General features: G+C 44.2%; 1 protein-coding gene across 2 annotated transcripts in view; it reads left to right on the forward strand.

The window, feature by feature from the left end:
- Positions 1–24,775, forward strand: part of LOC121282995 (dual specificity protein phosphatase 8-like) — a 206,339-nt gene that overhangs the window by 97,990 nt on the left and 83,574 nt on the right. For both annotated transcript variants that reach the window (XM_041196882.1, XM_041196879.1), the window contains one exon: positions 1,371–1,509. In XM_041196882.1, coding sequence (XP_041052816.1) covers positions 1,371–1,509 — 139 coding nt within the window. The remainder of the gene's footprint in view (positions 1–1,370; positions 1,510–24,775) is intronic.

The raw sequence follows: 24,775 nt of genomic DNA on the forward strand, positions 1-24,775 counted from the left end.
GAGTGAATTAATTGAAACCTTTAAGATCCTGAGGGGCCTTGACAGGGTGGATGTGGAGAGGATGTTTCCTCTTGTGGGAGAATCTAGAACTAGGGGTCAAGGTTTAAAAATAAGGAGTCGCTCATTTAAGACAGAGATGAGGAGAAATTATTTTCTCTCAGAGGGTCGTGAGTCTTGGAACCCTCTTCTTCAAAAGGCAGTGGAAGCAGAGTCTTTGAGTATTTTAAAGGCAGAGCAAGATAGATTCTTGATTAACAAGGGGGTGAAAGGTTATCGGGGGTAGGCAGGAATATGGGGTTGAGGTTACGATCAGATCAGCCATGATCTTATTGAATGGTGGAGCAGGCTTGAGGGGCCAAGTGGCCTACTCCTGCTCCCAATTCGTATGTTTATGTTTATATGTAAGCTTCTTCACACAAAGGTCTGTGAATCTTTGGAATTCTCTAACCAAGAGGCTTGTGGATGCTCCATCGTTGAGTATATTTAACGCTGAGATGGACAGATTTTTGGTCTCTTGGAGAATCCAAGCATATGGGAAGAAGGTGGGACAATGGAGTTGAGGCAGAAGATTAGCCATGATTGTATTGAATGCTGAATGGCTCCTATTTCTTATGTTCTTCTTATGTTCTTATATTATACACCTCACTGTAATTCTCTCCAGGACGCTACACAAACAAAACTACAATGCTTTCCAATACAGCGCAGGATGTTAGATTGATACAGCACAGAAGGAGGTAATCTGGCCCTCATGCCTGTCCTAGATCTTTGCTGGGAATGAGGTGAGATATTTTCAGTAATGAATATCAAACTCACCCTGCTCCACATCTTCCCTGCAGTAACACTGGCCCTTTAACTGGCCCTCAACATGTCAGACAAAGTGTTTTGCAGGTTACCAGACAGAACCCTCATCTGCTGAGGTTTGATTGCTAAAATGTCAACAAGTAACATCCACTCGGCTAAATATCTGTGAACGTTCGTTCAAAGCAAATACAAAAAACAGGTCAAGTTGCACCGCCTGACCATCATATTGGTGTACCAGTGGACAGCTTGACAAATGGAAACTAATGAAGTGGGGCATTTTGAACAATTTCCCTGCACAGCCTCTTTAAACACATCCCTGTAATTCATCTTGGTGTACCGGAGAGTGCACTGAAACAAACCCTCCAGCGAGGAAGTCCTTGTTAGAAATGATGTGATTTTCCAGACTTTTCCTCAGTTTTCCCACCACCTCTCCAAACCACTTCAGTCAGGCAATAAATCCTAGTGCTTGGAAAAATGCTACGCTGTTTATACAAAGAGCAGTCTGCTGTGTCCCTCCTGCTGTGTCCCACCCTAACGCTCTCCTTATGTCTCCTTTTCTAACTTTATAGATTGATGTAGAGGGGAAGCAGGAAGTGGTTCTTTACGACCAGTGCACGCGAGACCCGGGCAAGCTGGCGTCGGACAGCTTCACCTCTGTACTCCTTGGCAAGCTGGAGAGCTGCTTCCACTACGTCTCTCTACTGGCAGGTATGGTTTCAACCACTTTCCACTCTGGCTGTTAATGCCTATAATTCCCTTCTTTATTTTAAAAAGAAAAATTACAACTTCCCTGTTGCAGAGTGCTCAGCGTCGTTTGAGATCTGCTTAAGGGTCATGTTGGGTTACATCCTTTTCTTTAGATCTTGTGGATGTTCAGGGTACAATTCAAAGTATTTCTTTGTGACATGTTTGCCAGGGCTCACCAAAGGATGAAGCGCCAAATGGCCTACCCCTGCTCCTATTTCCTATGTTCCTATGTCTGCTGGCTAAGCGAATTTATCCAGTGAATAGCTGATCCATACCCAATGGGAAGGTCGTAAGTTGAATCCCAGATCTGTGCTGAGTTAGTTGTCCTGAGGAGGGGTGAGGATTCTCCAACTCGCCCTTGATGACTCAGGGGAAAATTAACTGGAGCTTCTGCTCTTGATGTCTAGCCAGTGACATGGTACTGGGAGTCTGCGTGCATGATGCCAATTGAGGAGAAGGGTTTGATTTTGATAGCCACTGTGGGTACATGCCAGTACATGGCTCACACACGAGGAATGGTCATCTGAGCAAGCTGACAGAGGGCATAGAGCACCCCTGAAGCTAGGCCTCAAAAGGAGGCCGCCATCTTCGAGGGAGAAGAAAGCAAGAGCTGAGGGCAAAAAAGAGGTGCTTTTCTTTTCGAAAGGAAGTTAATTATGTAAAAATTGGTCCTTGGCTTGGGCAGTCTGATGACACATGTTACAGTTGCAGATGGTCATGTGGCAATTATGTTACTGAATTTGTAATCCCAAGGCCTGGCCCAACAATCTGGAAGATTGAGTTCGAATCCCACCTTGGTACTTGGAGAATTTCAGTTCAGTTTAAAAAAAAGTCTGCAAAACAAAAAAAAATGCCACTAGGTAAAAGTGGGGCAAGTTTCCATTAACCCACCCCATTTATTTTGTCAGAGTCTGTTCAACAATTTTACTGTATCTGAAGGTGATGAAATTGTGTCGGAGCAATCCCACAGAGGACTGGTAACCACGGGAGGGGAGTAGGCTACAATGTGCCTGACATAAGACGCATAGTCTCCTGGAGTCAAGTCTGTGCAGATTATTCACTCCCGAGAATGACAACAGCAACAAGGAACATTAATTGTGGCCACGTCTAAATACTTCCCCTCACCACCCCACTTCAAACTGAGCTTTAATTTGGTCATCAGGTGAGGTGATATCGGTGACAGATCATATCCTGAGTTCAGACTGTGGTTAAACCAGAAATTGAAGACACTCTGGAAGCAGAAATCAAACTTGTGTGGCTAATTGCTCAAAAAGAAAGGGTTTTTCCAGAGTTGTCAATTAGTGGCTGGCATAGAGAACACTTATTGTAGGCTTGGAAAGGCAAAGGCAAGTTCTAAATTTGTTGTAATGACAGGGTATGATGTTCCCCTTTTTTTGTGGGGTGCATGTTTATATCTTTCTGGTAATGCCTGGTGAATGGGTCACAGAGAGCATTGGGATGAGGATAACAATACGTGTCTGCTGATGTCTTTCAGTTGTGGGAGTACCGAGCTCATGACCTGACGCAACTTGAAAGCAATGCTAGGAACTGGGTTGGGCTCTTCTGAAGAACTCTGCCTTAAGACATCAGAACATAAGAACAGGAGTAGACCAATCAAACTGCCTCAAACCTGCTCACTTAGATCACAGTTGAACTGTTTCTTAATTTGGTTCTGTCACCCTTATTAACATTACTACACAAAAACCTAATAATCTCAATTTTGAAATTTTCAATTAACCTGGCTTCAACAGTTTTTTGAGGGTAAGGAGTTCCAGACTTACACTACCCTTTATGCAAAGCAGCATTTTCAGACATCCCCCTAAATGGCCACTTCTAATTTTACAGTTATCCCCCTCGACCTAGACTCCCCCCACCAAAGGAAGTAGTTTATCTCCATCTACTCTGTCAACTCCTTTAATCATCACTTTGTTACCTTGTCCCTCCTATTTACAGATCTTCACTACTTCAGTTCTGCCACAACTCTGTAGCGATCAAAGTAAAAAGTGACACCAGTAGAGCAAGTCTTTAGATCTTTAGATTCCACCACCGACGCACAGTGGCAGCAGTGTGTACCATCTACAAGATGCACTGCAGGAACTCGCCAAGGCTCCTTTGACAGTACCTCCCAAACCCACAACCACTACCATCTAGAAGGACAAGAGTAGCAGACACATGGGGACACCACCACTTGGAAGTTCCCCTCCAAGTCACTCACCATCCTGACTTGGAAATATGTCACCGTTCCATCACAGTTGTTGAGTCAAAATCCTGGAACTTCCCCCCTAACAGCACTGTGGGTGTACCTACACCATATGGACTGTAGTGGTTCAAGAAGGCAGCTCACCACCACCTTCTTAAGGGCAACTAAGGATAGGCAATAAATGCTGGCCTGGCCAGTGACTCCGATGAATGAATAAAGTAAAATGGGTGGGATTTTATGCCAGCAGGCTTTGATAGTTCCACTGAAGTCAATGGACTTCTGAATGGCTTGCTGCATTTTACGGCCCTGCCCCCACCGTGACTGGACCTTAAAATCCTGCCTACTGGTAACATTCTTCATCTCTAAGTCAAAAGGTGCAGTTTGAACCAAATGCGAGGCACTGGAGCTCCATTCCCTGAATTCTGCAATGATGTCCTGTGGGATACCGGTGGTTCTGGGTGGCCAAGCCATATCTTTTGGATTGTGGGAGTCCATAAAATCGTCCCATCATATAGGACCAACCATCCCATTGGTTGGTAGAGGGATTTTTATGGCTATGGAGGCAGAGTTCATGACACAGCCTGTCAGACTGTTAATTAACCTGCAAGGCTTTCCACTGCTACACATTATTCACCTAAAGGAAGCATGTGCAGATATGCTAAAAAAACTGAAATACTGATGGAAATCCCAGCTGCCAGTCTTTCTACCTGTCAGACCCCTTTGACCCTGAGTAAGATATTGTCACCTAGGACTGCATGCCTTGTATGTGTTTAAATATAGGGCTTTATGGAGTAAGGATTGTTTGAGCTCCTATTAGGCGGTGGGGGAGGATCTCGATGGCTTGACTACTGGTGCAATCTGTTCACAACTTTTCGTACTAGCAGCCACCAGGATCATTTTTATTTGACACCTTATCTTTGCTGTAGACTATTCTGGATATTGTACTACCCAACTAACAATAACATGTGGAATTGTCTGGATCTGTGACAGGCCAGTGACACACTGTGCCACGAGAATGGCGAGACAAAGGACACTCCTGTACAATATACAATATACAATTAAATATGTGGGATCAGTTCCAGCGTTCAAATATGCTGAAGGAAGTTCTTTTCAACTATAGGAAACGGAAGGTTTGGGCAAGCGGGACAGAATTGGATTGGCAAGGTTGGTGCGCAGGTCAGATGTGTTTGACTGCCTGCCAATCACGATTGTACTGTGAGAGAGCATTCAATCTGGCAGCAGATGTGCTGGGGTAGTGAGAGGTCAGTACTAGGTTCAAGTTGCCCTCTCTTCTACTTGCTCGGACATCATGTGGCCCAAGTTCTCTTGGCTGTGAGGTGATTCTTCAGATCCTGAATTGCAAGCTGTCCATTTGGATCATTTAATGGAGTCAAACTTTGTGGGGATAGACCTTAACTTGGCACACAGGTAAAAGCAAGTCGGTGGCTCATTTTATACAACTCTCACAATATTTATTTCCCATTAACCTCATTGGGAGAGATGCATAAAACACCATACTGATTGGCTGTCATCTGTTTTACACTATTGAACAAAGTCAAGATGACCCAAAGATAAAAACAAAAAAACTGCGGATGCTGGAAATCCAAAACAAAAACAGAATTACCTGGAAAAACTCAGCAGGTCTGGCAGCATCGGCGGAGAAGAAAAGAGTTGACGTTTCGAGTCCTCATGAGTTTTTACAGGTAATTCTGTTTTTGTTCAAGATGACCCAAGCTGTGTGATACTCAATCAGCACTGTGTGCACATCTGGAACAGAACAACTGCACAACCACCACCACTGCTCATGTACAAAGGAGCCTCACAAATTGTAAATTTGTCTTTTGTTCACAGGTTAGTAAGCTTGTGTTCAAGGGAAGTTTATTTTCTGCTAACACTTTACTTTTTTAGAAATGTTGGCTTCAGGTGTTAAAATTGCCTTCTGAAAAGATTATCATTGCTTGTTTCTGTTAGCTTATTAGCAAGTTCTGCAAAAATGTTTGCTACTTCTTTCAGGTTTGTGATTTGTGAGAATTAAATGTTTCCGCGGCTGTCTATCTGCGTGGGAAGGTTTTGCTTGAATCAAGAGCTGCTCCATATCTTTGTTACATGTACAAAGACAAATGCGGAGGGTAGAGGTCGAGACAAGTTTATCTCCAGTTCACTGATCTTTAAGGTGTTTTTGCATGCAGTGCTTCTGTACTTAAGGTCATAGGACAATGCCTTCCATGCGTCTACATTAACAGCTTCCTCTCTCAATGACAGAATCATAGACTTTAACGATATAGCCCTCTGATTCTCTTGTTAGGATAATGGAGGCATTTAGATCAGTATGAACATGGGAGCTGACATGTGGATATCGCCCTCCTGAGAATCTTGATACAGATATACTAGTCCAAAAATATTTACAAGAGCAATGATCTCCCCGGTGAGTTACTGGTCTCTTCAGTGTGGCACTGGTCTCCTCAGTGAGGCACTAGTCTCCCCATGAGATATTGCTCTCCCCAGTCAGATACAGGTCTCTTCAGTGAGATACTGGTCTCTCCAGTGTGGTACAGTTCTCTCTGGTGTGGTACATGTCTCCCTGGTGGGGTACAGGCCTCCCCAGCATATTACTGATCCTGCCAACGTAGTACAGGTCTCCCCAGCGTGGTCTTTTATATTGTTTCATGGGGTGTGGGCATGGCTGACTAGTCCAGCATTTGTTGCCCATCCCTAGTTGCCCTTGAAAAGGTGGTGGTGAGCCGCCTTCTTGAACTGCTGCAGACCATCTGGTGTCGGTACACACCCACAGTGCTGTTCGGGAGCAAATTCTAGGATTTTGACCCAGCGACAATGAAGGAACGGTGATATATTTCCAAGTCAGGATCATGTGTGGCTCAGAGGGGAACTGTGATGTTCCCATGTGTCTTCTGCCCTTGTCCTTCTAGGTGGTAGAGATTGAAGGTTTGGGGGGTGATGTTGAAGGAGCCTTGGCGAGTTGCTGCAATGCACCTTGTAGATGGTACACGCTGATAATGCCGTGTGTCAATGGTGGAGGCAGTGAATCTTCAAGTTAGTGGATGGAGTGCTGCTCAAGCAGTTGCTTTGCCCTGGATGGTGTCGAGCTTCTTGAGTGTTGTTGGAGCTGCACTCACCCAGGCAAATGGAGACTATTCCATCACACTCCTGAGTGAGCCTTGTAGATGGTGGACAGGCTTTGCGGAGTCAGGAGGTGAGTTGCTCACTGCAAAATTTGACCTGCCCTTGTAGCCACAGTATTTATATGGCTAGTCCAGTTCAGTTTCTGGTCTATGGTAGCCGCTGGATGTTGGTGGTGGGGGATTCAGCGATGGTAATGCCGTGGAATATCAAGGGAAGATTTTTAGATTTCGGTTTCTTGGAGAAGGTCTTTGCCTGGCACTCATGTAGTGTGAATATTACTTATCAACCCAAGCCTGAATGTTGTCCAGGTCTTGCTGCTGATGTATACGAACTGCTTCAGTGTCTAAGGATACATTGTGCAAGTTACATTATGCAAGTAATCCTGTGCTGTAGTTAAACCAGGTTAACACCTAATTTTTAGGAATGCCCGGTCCTGTTCTTGGCATGCCCTCCTGCCCTCCTGAACCAGCATTTATCCCTTGGCTTGATGGTAATGGCAGAGTGAGAGATACGCTGGGCCATGAGGTTACAGATTGTGGTTCAGTTCTGCTGCTGCTGATGGCCCACACCACCTCATGAATGCCCAGTTTTGAGTTGCTGGATTTGTTTTGAATATATCTCATTTGGCACGGTGGTAGTACCATACAACACGATGGAGGGTATGCTTAGTGTCAGGACAAGACTTGGACTCCACAAGGACTGTGGGGTGGTCACCCTTACCTATACTGTCATGGGCAGATGCATATGTGACGGCTAGATTGGTGAGGACAAGGTCTAGGAAGTTTTTCTACGAGATGTTGTTGGTTCCCTCACCACCTGCTGTAAACCCAGTCTAGCAGCTACGTCCTTTAGGAATTGTCCTGCTCTGTCAGTAGTGCTGCTACTGAGCCACTCTTGGTGATAGGCACTGAAGGCACCCCACCCAGAGTATATTATGTGCCCTTGCCACCTTCAGTGTTTCGTCCAAGTGGTGTTCAATATAGAAGAGTACGGATTCATCAGCTGAGGGATTGCAGTAGGTGGTAATCAGTAGGAGGTTTTCTTGCCCATGTTTGACCTGATGCCATGAGACCTCATGAGGTTCTGAGTCAATGTTGAGGATTCCAGGGCAACCCCCTCCCACTATGCCGCCACCTCTGCTGTTCTATTGACAGATCCAAGGATGGTGATAGTGGTGTCTGGGACATTAGTTGTAACGTCTAACTCGGTGAGTCAGGCAGTCACTTGACTAGTCTGTGGAACAGCTTTCCCAATTTTGGCTCAAGCCAGTAAGGAGGACATTGCAGGGTCATCAGGACTGGTTGTGCTGTTGTTGTTTCTGGTGTCTAAGTCAAGTCAGATGGTCTATCCAGTTTTATTCCTTATTATCTTTTCTGTAGCAGTCTGAAACAACTGAGTGCCTTGCTAGGCTATTCCAGAGGGCATTTAAGAGTCAACCACATTGCTGTTGGTCTGGAGTCACATGTAGGCCAGACCAGGTAAGGACAACAGGTTTCCTTCCCTAAAGGACATTAGTGAACCAGATGGGTTTTTACGACAATCATGGCAGCATTAGAGAGACTAGCTTTCAATTCCAGCATTTTTTTATTAATCAATTGAATTAATTGAATTCCATAGAACCAGGCATTAGCCTGGGCTTCTGGATTACTTATCCAGTTACATTAACACTATGCCACCATCTCCCTGCAGTGTTACAGGTCTCCCTGATGAGGTGCATTTCTGCCAATGTGGTGCAATGCTAACTGATGCAATGTTGGTCTCCTCATCCAGTTCAATGGGTGAAACCTGCAATTGAAACCGTAAAGTTACCCTGAGAGTAACAATTTTGAGGATGTTACTTAAGCCCCATTGACAGCTGAAGAAGCAACAACACTGCCAGTTTTAGTGTAATAATATATTGTGTGCTATATTAATATTAACTCCTAAATTAGGCATCACTATTCTGTGACACATTGTCATACCTGCAGTGGTGGATTTCTGCCGCTATGGAAGCTATGGAAGCACACTTTAGACACGCTCGCTGCCAATTTTTAATGCCAGGGACTGTGGGAGGGGCCCAGATGCTGGAGTGCCAAAGGGAGATCCTCCAGCAATCAGAGGTCAGCAGCCCAATAACCAAGGTACACAAGTGAGCGTTGGTGACCTGAGGGCCCAGACAGCAAGCGACAAGGGCAGGTAAGTTACTTCTCACCATTATCCTGGGGTCAACTGCTCTAGTGGATAGCCAGTAACAGTAGCTGCGGCCTGGCAGCACCTATGAGTCTGGGGGTGTAGGTCATTCACTTGATCTATTGTCACCCACCTTCTTTTCACCCTGAGCCCACTGCTGGAAATCCCAGTTGGCATGGGAATGGACAACCTTAATAGGCCCCTTAATTAAATTTAATTGGCCTCAATTGGCTACCTGCCACTTGCCAATGGGCAGCCAATCCAACCCCAAGCTGGCCTTTTTCAAAATGAACTGGCATGGAGGCCAGGAATGCCGAATTGCACATCTGCCAGCCTCGGATCTGGGCCCCAACCCGTTTTCAAAATCCACCCCATATGTCTGGATCATTTCACCTACGGCATCACTAATTCATCCTGAGGGAAATCCAAGTGGTATTGACTTTCCTGGGCAATGCCAGGCAGGATTCACCATCTTCTTGGAATATGTAATTAATTTGGCCAGATGCTCATGTGTAGATTAGGGCTGGATGCACAATGTTTTAATTAGGAGCTAATTTTTCCCTGGTTGGAAAAAAAACAGGAGAGGGGACCATTTGGGTACGCGATGCCACTCACCACTGTAGCGTAGCCACCTGCTTAATTTTCCAGAAGGGGACAGCCGCCTCCATGTTCAGTGTCCAAATTGGGGTGGCAGGCAGCTTAAGAAAGTGGGGGGATTAGTCAGAGCACACCGAAAGTGAAGGGTGGCCGGCAGTCCCGCTGTGAAGGTTGGGTGTTGATGGAGTAGGAGAGGACCACAAAGCATGGAGGTGCCATAATGCTAATGGTACTGGCCCTCACACCTAGCACTGTTCATCTCTAGGTGAAACAAATACATTTGCAAGCTTTTGCAGGTGGATGTCCTGATGATTGCCAATTTGGTGAACACCACAAATGCATCCCATGGCGCACTGACCTCCTGCTGTGCCTTCACCTCCTGTGAGTAGGTGAGCTGCAGATAAAATAGAGGTCCCGAGCAATGCAGGCAACATTGCAGTCCATTTGGGAAATTCGCATTAATTGCCTCAACAATCGCCTTAACTGTCTTTCTGCCACTGCCAGGCAGGTTGCACACCCACCTCCAGGGGTGGAATTTTACACTGGTAGATTTTACGTTGTCGCCAAAGTCAATGGAGTTTAGAACAGTTCACCGCATTTTACAGCCCTGTCCCTGCCATGTCGGGGACATAAAGTTCCAGCCCAGGAAAAGTGCAAAGAAGGCTGGATCACGTCAAGAAGCCGGCCTGACACTTTATTCTAAATTTTCCAGCCTCCACCTCCAAAGTCACCACCCACAGGGCTGGGAAAGTTCTGCCATTGGAATGGAGTGTTGTGCTGATATACGAATAGGATACCATCCACAATGAGAAAAATATGGAGATGCGACATTGGATTATTGTACTAAGACTGTGTTTCAAGATAAAATAGATTCCGCATACAGTGATAGCAATTATATTCAGTACATTCAGTGATTTATACTTGTTTAAGATAAGCATTTCTTCAAATCCGGAAGGCTTTCTCTGCAATTATATAGTAATGGACAAGAAGCTTAGCTCCATTTTCTTTTGGGATTGTTGGCAAGATCAGATTAATTTAATTGCTACAGTAATAATACCAAAGCCAGGTTTATGCTTTGATGTAATATTTTTGACAGTGTGATATTTGAAAATAAATCCAGGTATCTAAACATACACAATTGTATTTAGATGCATTAGATGAGGAATGGACAATTTTTCTCAACTTCTCCCACAGAGCCCAGAGAGTACAGAGAGCATTGGAACTGTCTATTTGGAATGACAGCGACTTGTCAGGTGATCTTAGTCTGTCACGTGAGAGGCTGCAAAGGAGGACAGTCGAGCAGCTGACACAGTTTGCTCACCATCTGGCTGCCAGCGCTCAAGCAGAAAGAGAAAGAGAACGAACATTCCCTTTGTGATCCTGTGAACTCTTCACTTCCTAATTAGGCCATCAGTGAACTTATGGTGGGGGGTAGTCAAGGTCGTTGAATATAAAATGGTTGTCCATTGTTGCTCGCCACAACAAATAAGAACAGGGATTTTCCCACAAACCAGTGCCTATATAACAAAATACGCCCATAGGAATACAAAGAGATGGGAAGAGAATAATATTTTGCTGAGGTTGCTGTGAAAGAAAATGGGAATCAAAGCTGTGAATAATCCCCTTAATTATTTATTTTCCATGTGGGCCCTTCAGAGTGAAGGTTGGTAGCTCCATAGTGTAGGACACTGCTCATGAGACATTCGGGGATAAATTCTACCAAGCAGCAGTCCCAGTGCATTGCTTCAGGCAATGGGGAGCACATTTTGGGGTATTCAGGATAAAAGGTTGGACTGTTCCCATTGTTCAGAGTTTTTCATTGGTAGCCCCGAGTGACAACAACTTGCATTTATATAGCACCCGTAACATGGTAAAAAATGTCCAAGGTGCATTGCAGAAGCATAACACATACAAGAAGTTGACAGCTAACCAAAGAAGGAGATATTAGAACAGGTGACCTAAAGACTTGGTCAAAGAGCTTAGTTTTAAGACCCCTTAAAGGAGGGGGAGAAAAGTGGAGAGACAGAGAGGTTTAAGGGGGGATTTTTTTAGGGAGCTTGGGCCCTAGACATCTGAAGGCATGACAGTCAATGGTGGGACAAAGGATGCTGGAGATGTACACCAACAACTTGTACTATGATCTTAGACCAATACAAATTGATGCTTGACTGCCCTGATGATATTTCATGTACAAATCTTACATCCGATAGAGATGGAAGATCCAGGCTCGACTTCTTGAACCTAGGTTTCCTTTATGCACCCAACTCTACCTCACCACCAATTCTCTCCACTCTTCCACTGTTTTCAGGACTGCTTATCCGACATCAAGTAATAGAGGAGCAGGAATTTCCTCCAATTAGGTATTGGGAAGACTAAGCCATTGTTTTCAGTTACCGCTCTGAACTCTGTTCCCTAACTATACCTCTCCCTGGCAACAGTCTGTGATTAAACCAGCCTGTTCACAACACTGGTGTCATTTTTGATCCTGAGCCGAGCTTCCAATCTCATATTAGTGCCATCTCTAAAACTGCCTATGTGCATCTCTGTAACATTTCTCGACTTCCTCCTGTCTCAGTTCATCTGCTACTGAAACCATCATCCATGCCTTCATTACCTCTAAACTGGACTATTCCAACATACTCCTGGCTGGTGTCCCACACTCTACCCTCTGTAAACTTGAGGCCATCTAAATCTCGACTGCTTGTGTCTTAACTCACAGCAAGTCCCATTCTCCTATAAGCCCTGACATACACTGGCTCCTGACCAGGCAACATCTTGATTTTAAAAATCTCATCCTTGTTTTCAAATTCCTCAAGGGCCTTGCCCCTCCCTATCTCTGTAATCTCCTCCAGCCCCACAACCCTCTGAGATATCTGCCCTCCTCTAATCCTGACATGTTGTGCATTCCAAATCATAATTGGTGCATCATTGGTAGCCATGCCTTCATTTGCCTTTGCCCCAGGCTCTAGAGTTCTGCTCCCTGCACCTCTCTGCCTTTCTACCCCACTTTCCCCCTTAAAGACACTTCTTAAAGCCTCCCTCTTAGACCAAACTTTTGATTATTTGACCTTTAATATCCATATGTGGCTTGGTGTCATACTTTGTTTTACAATGCTGTAAATGTAAATTGTTGTTGTTGTAGGACTATGACTCTCTAAAAGGAGGGATGAGTAGAGCATGTCTTCTGAGGAGAAGGTCTGAATCTGAATAAACCTAAAATCCCCATTCCCCTCAATCCAACAATCACTGACAAACTCTCCTCATAAAGAAATAGAGCAGACCAAACCAACATCCTTCCATCCAGGAAAGATGATAGACACATAGATATCTCGGAGGGCTGTGGGGTTGGAGGAGATTACGGAGATAGGGAGGAGCAAGGCCCTAGGGGGATTTGAAAACAAGGTTGAGAATTTTTAACTCAAGACATTGCCTGATGGGGAGCCAGTGTAGGTCAGGAGTGATAGGAGAACAGGACTTGCTGTGAGCTAAGACATGAGCAGCAGAGGTTTAGATGGCCTCAGGTTTACAGAGGGTAGAATGTGGGAGATCGGCTAGGAGTGTGTTGGAATAGTCAAGTTTAGAGGTAATGAAGGCATAGATGATGGATTCAGCAGGAGGAATAAGTTCATATTGCGCACCTTTGCTGATGGCTGAAGAGGCCAATCCTCGAGAGGCAGGTTCCATCACATGAAACTACCAAGTGTCATTGTGGATTGTTGTTTTCAGCATTGGAATCTGTTGCCAAGCCCTTTTAACTACTGGTCGTCATGATGGTGCATGCCAGCCCACAGGAGATGTCACCATTTCCCTCTGTCATCAGCTAGTGACACCCAGGTTTGACAATCGATGTTTAGGGCCTTCACATCACACTCAAAAGCATCCTTGGTAAGGAGCTTTAGGTGTCTTTCTGGCCATCTGGCTCTGACCAGCTCACCATAAAGAAAGTCCTTGGGTTTGCGACCATCTTCCATCCTGCAGACATGCCAGAGTTAACAAAGCTGCCTCTGTTTGATGAGTGCTAACAAACTTGGAAGCTCAGCCTCCGAAAGGACTGCCACATTCATGGTTTTGTCCTGCCAGTGCATACCCATAATGCAGCACAGGCAGTGAAGATGGAAATTGTTGAGTTTCCTTTCTTGATAGCTGTAGGTCAGCCATGTTTCACAGCCATACAACAAGGCACTGAGAACAGAGACCTTATAAACCATCAGTTTGGTCCTAAGGGTCAGCAAGATGCCATTCCATGCGTGCATCGTGAGCCGCCCAAAGGTGGTAGCTGCTTTCGCTGTGTGTGTATCAAGTTCAGCATCAAGGAACAGATTGTCTGTCACCGTGGACCCAAGGAGTGTTATTTAGTGTGATCAGGGATGGAAATGCAACGTCTTGTCACATGATGTTTATAATCAGGGAGAACAACGTACAGGCATTGGAGAGACAGCCCTTGCGTCTTTGTAACTAAGTTTCCATGTGCGTTCCTATAGTGCAGCATCAGAGTGAAGAATAGAGTGAAACAGGTTTCTGTTCCAGTGCCCCCCACCTCCCGCCAAAACGCTCTGTTAGGCATCTTCTCTGTGCTCCCAATCTTTGCCTGTCTACTTGCTTACTAGGTCAGACTGCAAGCTCTATTCTACAATCTATGAAGACTGAAAGTGAAGACAAAAACATATTGCATTCTGATCAGAGAACTCCTCATGAACAGATACAAAACTTGCAATTATGTAACGCCTTTCACAATCTGATGATGTCCAAAGCACTTTACAGAAATCAAAGTGTTCTTGAAGTGTTGTCATATAGGAAATACAGCAGTCAATTTGTGCAGAGCAATGTCCCACAGACAACAATGAGATAATGATCAAGAAATCTGTTTTAGTGATGCTAGTTGAGAGGTAAGTATCAGCCAGGATACTAAGCAGAACTATTCTTCACAATAGTGCTACAGGATCTTTTACACCCATTGAGTGCTCAGCCAGTTTAATGCTTCAACCAAAGAACAGCACCTTTGACAGTGTAGCGATCCCTCAGTACTGCACTGAAGTGTGAGCATAGATTTTGTTCAGTAGTTTGTGTCCGTGATCTTCCAATTCAGAGATAAAAATGCTGCCAACTGAGTCATGACTGACACAAGTTCTTTTTGATAGAGGATAAACTTCAAGCTCTGATTCAATTTATCTTTCAGCAGCAGGAATTGAGTTTGCAGCTGGTTCACTTTTGGACACAGAGTTGGAGATAGAAAACTGAAACTACAAAGTATATACCACCAATAGGCAGAAAGAAGGAATCTTATCCCAAATGTTGTATGTATGTGTGCATGTGTGTGAATGTGTGTGGCCATTCAATATATACAATGAAACCTGAATATGCCAGTTCAATTCAATACAATCCCAAAGTTATTGAGTTTTCCCATTTTGATTGCTACTGGGCAAAGCACAGTTGAAATCTGATAAACACATAAGTCATTCACCAAGGAATGTTTTGCTTGGATCCAAGTTCCTATAAACATTTGATAAAAATAGCCTGTTTGCAAATTTTTGTGCCACAGCCCATTTAATCATTCATTCAGCAATCCAGTTTAATGATAAACAACCAAAAACACTCAACAAAATGATTGGACTATAAAAATATGCTGTTGTGTCTTCTGTTACATTTAGCTGTGGACTGATTTATCTAGTGAATGAGCATCGTAAAGTGGATAATTTGACAGAAATTTTATGTATGGCTCATGATTTTGAATTTAACTGTTGTGCTTAGTTAATTGCATAGAGTGAGGTTGAATAGAAAGTATTGTAAAATGGGAAGGGTTATAATGCATTGGATTTGAAGTGGGAGAGAATGGGAAGGAGATTATTTCACTGAGCTTCCATGTAATGGAAGTGAATGTGGTTTAGTGCTGTATAATAGAAGTGAATGTGTTTTACTTCTGTTTAATGGAAGTGAATGTGTTTTAGTTCTGTATAGTGGAAGTAAATGTGTTTTAGTTCTGTATAGTGGAAGTAAATGTGTTTTAGTTCTGTATAATGGAAGTGAATGTGTTTTAGTTCTGTATAGTGGAAGTAAATGTGTTTTAGTTCTGTATAATGGAAGTGAATGTGTTTTAGTTCTGTATAATGGAAGTAAATGTGTTTTAGTTCTGTATAATGGAAGTGAATGTGTTTTAGTTCTGTATAATGGAAGTGAATGTGTTTTAGTTCTGTATAATGAAAGTGAGTGGGTTATGGTCTCCAAAGAGACCAATAACTTTTAAAATACAGTTGAATTCTTAAGTGACTGATGAAAGGAATTGTAAGGCAAGATTTTGTGTTTAAAGACTTTAACTGTAACAAATAAACCAAAATCAACATAGATCAAACACTACTTAACGAATACAACAATTTAAAGAAAATGTACTTATTCATTTACCAATTAATGCAATAGAAATATGCCATGAAATATGTTTTAACTTTACACCACGCTTCTAGCAGATGGGGAGCAATATAAGATTAAGTCTCAAGGCACTCCCAGACTCTGGCAGGCTCTCTTCTCCCTGCCACACAAGGTTGAATCTTCTGATGTCCTCTGGAAGTTGGTCCACTCAGACAAAGTAATCCAGAACAGACTGCCACCAGCTAGGCCCATGTCAGCTACTTCTGGTTCCTTAAACTTCAAAGTCCTGTCAGTCCTGTTCCCTTCCTTTTGAACAGAAAACCAACTTTTACAAGCATTCTGCTTAGCTGTTAACACAAAATAATCTTTTCCTCTGCTCTTCACAGCAGCATCAGTTTCTGCCTCTCTATCACCCTCCATGTCTCAGTATCTCTGTGTTTCAGGTGTGAAACCTGTCATTCAATTTTCAATACATTTCAGTTACAGATCATATGGGGCTGTCTCCAGGCAGCGTTAGTATCATCACCACCCACCACTATCCACCCAGGATATTTCGTTTTCACCTTAAATTATAGAAGACATTTTAAAACATAACTGTCTCATAAAGTCTTGTATTTGTGTCTATGGTGTTTAGTCCATTGAGGTCCAGTATAATGAAAGTGCATGGGTTTAGCCCAGTGAGGTTCTATATAGAGTGAGATTGAATGGAAAGTGGTTATGCGCATTGACTAATAACCAGTGGGAGTGAATGGAATATGTTTGGATGAATTACACTTGGACCAATTTCTCATTGATCTTGAGCCAATTACAGTGAATATTCTTGTGCTGGGTTTGTGTTTGGAAGAAGACACTAGACTGCTGGTGAGGATTCGCTGCCGACTACAGCTGGATTTGACTCTTCTTAGAAGTGTTAACATTCAGTGCATTTTCTAAATGCATCATTGTTCACTGAAAGCATATCACATGATTGTCCAACTGAAAATTTGCATAATGACTTCTGTTCTATTCTTTGCTTTAATGGGTTCATTAAGTATAATTCAAGCGTCGGCAATGAAGAGGAATCAGATTGTGCAGGACTGGGTTAAATGCTTGATCTGATGACAGTACAAATGGTAGGTTGTCTGGGTTGAATAATGAAACACGAGCTTTTCTAATTATATCTATAAATTATAATGTAATGACATTTTTGCCTCCCCTAAGAAATAAAATGATACTTACATTTTAAAAACTTCCGCAGAATGACAACATTTTAATGCACATCACAGTTTCTTATGACATATCCGTTTGCCGTTGAATGCAGTGGAGGATTACACACACATACACACACCATATACCCACCCCCCAAAAGCTGTTAACTAAATCAGATTTGTCCCATGACTGAAGCATGGTCCACAAGTAAGAATCCAGATGCAACTAATTGCATTTCTGATTAGTGAATAAAAAGCGAGTAATAGACACTGTAGTTGAGCACATGATTTCAAAACTCATGTCACACCATGATTACATAAACTTTAAGCTTTTGTGCATTTACTGGTAAAATGTTGAGTTGGAAAGCAGAGTTGTGAGAGTGCTTTTTGTTTGCTGTGAGTGCTCTGCTTGTTTTGATGAATGGCTGTCAATGTTTAAGTAATTTACATATGAAGTACATTTACCTGTATTGTTTGAGTGTATGTAGGGGGATTTTCACTGAAATTAGTGCATGTAGTGAAAACAATGTTGCCTCAAAAGCAACAGTGGCTAATTGGTAATTCCTATTGAACAACAACAACACTGAGGCCTCCTAAAGCACCATGGCCCACCTAAAAGGGTGGTTTTCTCCAGTGCCTCAGGTGGTTTTTGGGAGGGTGTTGGCTCCAGAACAGTGCCTCTTAAAGAAGTTTTCATGGTCTTCAGTAGGTTAGCAGTAAGTCTTTTTTGACTACTTATAACTATATACATATATACAGTAAAGGGTACAGGCAAGGAGCTGTCTCCATGTCTCTGCTCAACACCACACTGAGTTATGTGCTTTCTAACATCACTGTGTGGATGGTACTGTACTCAGTTCCACATTAACCCTGTATGTGCCAGACCCTTATACTTCACCTCCCCCAAGTCTTTATCCAATGTATATGAAGTTACACTAGTTTACTTCATTCTTACATTATCAGTCTCATGTATTTATATTATTGTTACTACATTATTGATATTCATATACTATCACCACTACAATATTCTCACTACCGCATACCCCTCTTCAAGTCCTTGAATTTTAAAGTTCAGGCTGTCTAGAGGCCTTATAACCTTTCAATATTCCGTTCACCATTCTGTCAAAGGAGTGATAAGCTCTGTTGATTCTAGTTCTTGCTGTTGGCTTGGGGGTTGGACCGGCATTCAGTTATGGTTTCATTTTTTAATTCCATTCCTTCGTGTTGAACCTTAGTTGGCTGTCTCAGCTGTTGTGTTGATTAGTGGTTGCTGCTTTTGTAAATCATTTCTTGCAGGGTGGATGAACATTGTATTCATCTCCTTGGAGCTTCTTTCTCTTCCTTTTTCTCCATTTAGGCAGTCTTGATGTGCTATGCGGCTGATTAAGAGCATTCCTGTGGTGAGAAGAAGGTTTAGTGGTATGCTTACCTCTGTTTGTTGTTGTCAGTGGTGGGAGACTGCTACCAGGTTCCAGCATCTCTTGTGGTTGTAGCACGCTGGTTGGAAGTGTGTGCATGGTGGTTGCTGTGTTGACTAGTATCTTTGTCGTAGTTAGAGGTAGATGCTTCTCAGACTGATCACTCTGTTATACCACTTCCACTGGAAGCATCACGGTTATCTTGTGGACTGTGGGCTGGTCCAACCACTGGGGGTTTTCTGGGACCTGCAATGAGAATGAACAGAACTGCTCCATAAAGAAAGAAGAGTTCAGAGCTGAAGTCCAAGTGTGATTACATTTAGCATTTGAGTACTCAGGACCGTGCTGTTCTGGTTGGCTAACAACAGCGGTTGTCTTGACATCCTCTGCCATCTGGGGAAGATCCAAGGCTATGCAGGCATCCCCGCAGGCAACCCTGCTCATGAGAGAAAAAGGCTGGTGATGGATGACGTACATCAGCTCAGAGATCTTTTTGTCACCATACCTCAGTGGTTCTAAGATCATGATGGAAGTTGGTTTCATTCTGCCCTGTAAAGTTCAAAGCCAGAGATCTTTGAGCCATGGTTCCTTGTCTGACAGGACTGTAATCCTGGCAACTGAATCTAACATAAGTTTTACTAGATGGCCATTGACAAAGATGTCTGCAATGAAGAACCACAATCCTTGACCTCACCCAGGAAGCATGGAAGAGTGTCTTCAGGGTTTCTGCTCTCAAACCCGTGAATTACTTTTGTGCCTTCTATGCATTTCTGATGTTTTGACTTGCATAGTTTTCCAAAGTGCCCCTGTCTGTTACAGTCGAAGCATTGGGCCGTACTCCCAGGACACTGATCTTTTCAGTGAGGGTGCTTCGCATCACAGCACTGACAAGGTCGCTCTGCTGGGCATTTCAGGAATTGCTTTCCCTGACTTGGGTTGTCTCTGTGTCTTTGTGACCTGATAAGCTGTTCGATGTTTTATTCCATCTCCGTAAGATCGTCCTGTGCTGCTGGCATAGCTCAGACAGTCTAACTATCCAGGATTAGGTCATCTTTGGCTTGTAGGAGGTCAGAGAGTGACTCGTCTGTGACACCCACAATGATTCTGTCTCGGATGAACTCGGACTTTAAATCTTCATATTCACACCCCCCTGCCATCCCGTAGAGATCATTTACGAAGGAATCGATAGGTTCCCCTGGCAGTTGGGCTCTCTCACTGAATCTGGCGCTCCCTAATATTTTGTTGTTTGCAAGTTGAAATAAATGTCAAAAGATTTTAAAACCTCCTCAAATGTGACAGATGATTCATTAATAACCTGTCTTGCAATGATGTCATCTGCAATTGGCCTTATAGAGTGAAGAAGCATGTTCACTTGCTCTTCTTCTAACTTTTTGTTTAAACCAGAAGCAGTGCTGTATCTTAAAAATCCTTTCCTCCAAATACACCAATTTTTTGACTGGTCTGGGCCTTGGTTAGTCCAAACTGAATTGTGATCCATGTTAAAGATTTTTAAAATGTGGGTGCAGCTTTAAGAACTTACAGGCTTTCAAGATGGTGTCACCATTCACTGCGAAATGAAGGATTTCTCACGCTTGCTGGTTTTGGCGGGCTCCGCAAAATGGTGATGGAATGCTTCTAGAAGGCAAAGTTTTAACAATGGCTGCCTGGGTCAGCTGTGTGCCGATTTATCTTGTTCAGCAGCTTGTTTTTCCGAGTAACGAGGCATTCAAATTTAAAAATAAGCTTGCTGTTTCTCGAGTTGGACAGTCATGACGTTCCCGAGAGGTTTACTTATTTTTTTTTCTTTTACAAGCTCAGAGGCCACGTACTGAGGCTCCGAGTCAGGGATTGGATTTAAGCAATGGGTTTTGTTCAGTTGGCGCTTCTGACACTGGATTAGTGAAGGGTTCTTGGGACTTGCTGCAGCCTGGAACTTTAAAAGATTTAGCTCACCCTTGCAGGCTCAGTGGACTCTGCGCTCTGAAGCTGGACTTCCAAGGGAGATTCTGCTGCAGTAAAATCTCTGCCTTCAGCTTCCAGGCTCTTTTCTCTGGGGCGTTTTCTGGTGAAATTTCTCAGTGTTTCCAGCTTCTGTTGGGAGCTTCTCTCAGATCAGAATGTCAGTTGAAGTTATTGCTTTTTCTTAGTCTTTCAGCATTTTAGTGAGGTTGAGGGCTTTTGATCCAGAGCTGCCACCATGTTGGGAGGGTGTTGGTTACAAAAGTGTCTCTTAAAGAAGTCTTTGTGGTCTTCAGTATGTTTACAGCTTGTAATTATTTTCATATATAGATTAAAGGGTACAAACAAGGAGCTATCTCCATGTCTAGGTCTTCACATGTCTCTGCTCAATACCACACTGACCCAACGTCTGCGTCAAGTGTCTTCTTACATCACTGTGTGGAGGGTACAGTACTCAGTATCACATTAACCTTGTATGTGCCAGGCCCTTATTCTACAGAGGTAACACTATCCCAATGGTAGACATAAATTCTGAGAAGTTTTTTTGAGCCATGGGTGGGCTGAGCCTTCAAATCCTACACTCCTTCACGTCACCAGTCAGCAACACAGTTTGCAGGTCAGTGCCCCATGTGGCCATTCACCAGTACTGCATGTGCAACCCTGTTCTGCCCTGTGGAATCTGCCCTCCATTACCAAAGAGGTGGATATCACAGAGACTCAGACAGTCTCAGACTTTCATGAAGCATTTCTGGCTGACAAAAAGGACATTCTGCTCACACACATACACACCAATCGGTGGGTGATGCCTTGTATCTTGGACTCTGAGCAGACAGCAGAGGTCAAGAACCCAATGCTAATCCTGCATAAAGCAATTAGTGTGCCAACATCTGCGTGCCAATGCAATATTCATCAGCGAAGGGACAATCAATTCCACAGCTGCAATTTCACACCAAAATATTGACCCTCATGCATAAATATGCTAGAATAATTTTCATGTATTTACATCTAAACCATCTGCATGCCTACAAAAGACATTTTGAAGTGTTTTCTTTCGATTGATGGAATTGGCAGTTAGATCTCTGGAAGCAGTTGAAGATGGCATGCGATGTTTGAGAGAACTAAGGTAGTGTTGTATTGTCAGAGGTGTTGTATTCCAGGTGAAAAGTTAAATCAAGGCTCCATCAGGAGAATGCAAAATGGCTCATCGGACTATTTTGAAGAAGAGCAGCGGTTCAAGAAAGGAGCTCACCACTACCTTTTCAAGGCCAATTAGCGATGGGCAAAAGGTGCTGGCCTAGTCAGCGACGCCTATATCCCAAAGTGAGTGGGCTAGTGAGCTAGCTACCCATGATCGTTTATGTGGCTTCCCTGCTGAAAGATGCCTGGTGATGGGGCAACATCACACAGAACAGATGATCTGGTTATTATCTAATTGCTGTTTTTGATGCTCAAATTGGCTTCCAGGTTTCCTTACATTGCAATAGTGACTATATTTCATTGGCTGTAGAATGCTTTGTGATGTCTGAGATTGTGGAAGGCCCTTTAGTTGCTACAGCAGCATTTATTCTTTGGAGCAAAAACAGAATTACCTGGAAAAACTCAGCAGGTCTGGCAGCATCGGCGGAGAAAAAAAGAGTTGATGTTTCGAGTCCTCATGACCCATTAGCAGAACTGGGTGAATCCAAGGAGAGGGGAGAAATATAAGCTGATTTAAGGTGGGGGGGTGGGGGGGGTGGTGTGGTTGTAGGGACAAGCAAGCAGTGATAGGAGCAGATCATCAAAAGATGTCACAGACAAAAGAACAAAAGAACACAGAGGTGTTGAAGTTGGTGATTTTATCTAAATGAATGTGCTAATTAAGAATGGATGGTAGGGCACTCAAGGTATAGCTCTAGTGGGGGTGGGGGGGCATAAAAGATTTAAAAATAATGGAAATAGGTGGGAAAAGAAAAATCTATATAAATTATTGGAAAAAACAAAAGGAAGGGGGAAGAAACAGAAAGGGGGTGGGGATGGAGGAGTGAGGTCAAGATCTAAAGTTGTTGAATTCAATATTCAGTCTGGAAGTCTGTAAAGTGCCAAGTCGGAAGATGAGGTTCTGTTCCTCCAGTTTGCGTTGGGCTTCACTAGAACAATGCAGCAAGCCAAGGAGAGACATGTGGGCAAGAGAGCAGGGTGGAGTGTTAAAATGGCAAGCAACAGGGAGGTTTGGGTCATTCTTGCGGACAGACCGCAGGTGTTCTGCAAAGCGGTCGCCCAGTTTACGTTTGGTCTCTCCAATGTAGAGGAGACTGCATTGGGAGCAACAAATGCAGTAGACTAATTTGGGGGAAATGCAGGTGAAATGCTGCTTCACTTGAAAGGAGTGTTTGGGCCCTTGGACGGTGAGGAGAGAGGAAGTGAAGGGGCAGGTGTTGCATCTTTTGCGTGGGCATGGGGAGGTGCCATAGGTGGGGTTCAGGAGTAGGGGGTGATGGAGGAGTGGACCAGGGTGTCCTGGAGGGAACGATCCCTACGGAATGCCACCAGGGGGGGTGAAGGGAAGATTTGTTTGGTGGTGGCATCATGCTGGAGTTGGCGGAAATGGCGGTGGATGATCCTTTGAATGCGGAGGCTGGTGGGGTGATAAGTGAGGACAAGGGGGACCCTATCATGTTTCTGGGAGGGAGGAGAAGGCGTGAGGGCGGATGCGCGGGAGATGGGCCAGACACGGTTGAGGGCCCTGTCAACAACCGAGGGTGGAAAACCTCGGTTAAGGAAGAAGGAGGACATGTCAGAGGAACTGTTTTTGAAGGTGGCATCATCAGAACAGATGCAACGGAGGCCAAGGAACTGAGAGAATGGGATGGAGTCCTTACAGGAAGCGGGGTGTGAGGAGCTGTAGTCGAGATAGCTCTGGGAGTCGGTAGGCTTATAATGGATATTGGTGGACAGTCTATCACTAGAGATTGAGACAGAGAGGTCAAGGAAGGGAAGGGAAGTGTCAGAGATGGACCACGTGAAAATGATGGAGGGGTGGAGATTGGAAGCAAATGTAATAAATTTTTCCAAGTCCCAGCAAGAGCATGAAGCAGCACCGAAGTAATCATCGATGTACCGGAGAAAGAGTTGTGGAAGGGGGCCGGAGTAGGACTGGAACAAGGAATGTTCCACATACCCCATAAAGAGACAGGCATAGCTGGGGCCTATGCGGGTACCCATAGCCACACCTTTTATTTGGAGGAAGTGAGAGGAATTGAAGGAGAAATTGTTCAGTGTGAGAACAAGTTCAGCCAGACGGAGGAGAGTAGTGGTGGATGAGGATTGTTCAGGCCTCTGTTCAAGGAAGAAGCTAAGGGCCCTCAGACCATCCTGGTGGGGGATGGAGGTGTAGAGGGATTGGACGTCCATGGTGAAGAGGAAGCAGTTGGGACCAGGGAACTGGAAATTGTTGATGTGAAGTAAGGTGTCAGAGGAATCATGGATGTAGGTGGGAAGGGCTTGGACAAGGGGAGAGAGAAGGGAGTCAAGCTAACGAGAAATGAGTTCCATGGGGCAGGAGCAAGCTGACACGATCGGTCTACCGGGACAGTTCTGTTTGTGGATTTTGGGTAGGAGGTAGAAGCGGGCCGTACAAGGTTGTGCGACTATCAGGTTGGAAGCTGTTGGAGGAAGATCTCCAGAGGAGATGAGGTCAGTGACAGTCCTGGAAACAATGGCTTGATGTTCAGTGGTGGGGTCATGGTCCAGGGAGAGGTAGGAGGAAGTATCTGCGAGTTGACGCTCAGCCTCTGCGAGGTAGTGGTCAGTGCACCAGACAACAACAGCACCACCCTTGTCGCGGGTTTGATGACAATGTTGGGGTTGGACCTGAGAGAACGGAGTGCAGTAAGTTCAGAGAGAGACAGATTAGAAAGGGTGAGAGGAGCAGAGAAATTGAGACGACTAATGTCGCGCCGACAGTTCTCAATGAAAAGATCAAGAGAAGGTAAGAATCCAGAGGGAGGGGTCCAGGTGGAGGGAGAATGTTGGAGGTGGGTAAAAGGATCCATTGAACGGGGAGAGGACTCCTGGCCAAAGAAGTGAGCCCAAAGACGAAGATGGCGGAAGAAGAGTTCAGCATCGTGCCGAGCCCGAAATTCATTGAGATGAGGGCGTAAGGGTATGAAACTAAGTCCTTTGCTGAGCACTGAACGTTCAGCATCAGGGAGGGGAAG

This window comes from Carcharodon carcharias, chromosome 10 (assembly GCF_017639515.1).
Source record: "Carcharodon carcharias isolate sCarCar2 chromosome 10, sCarCar2.pri, whole genome shotgun sequence".
NCBI classification, from domain to species: domain Eukaryota; kingdom Metazoa; phylum Chordata; class Chondrichthyes; order Lamniformes; family Lamnidae; genus Carcharodon; species Carcharodon carcharias.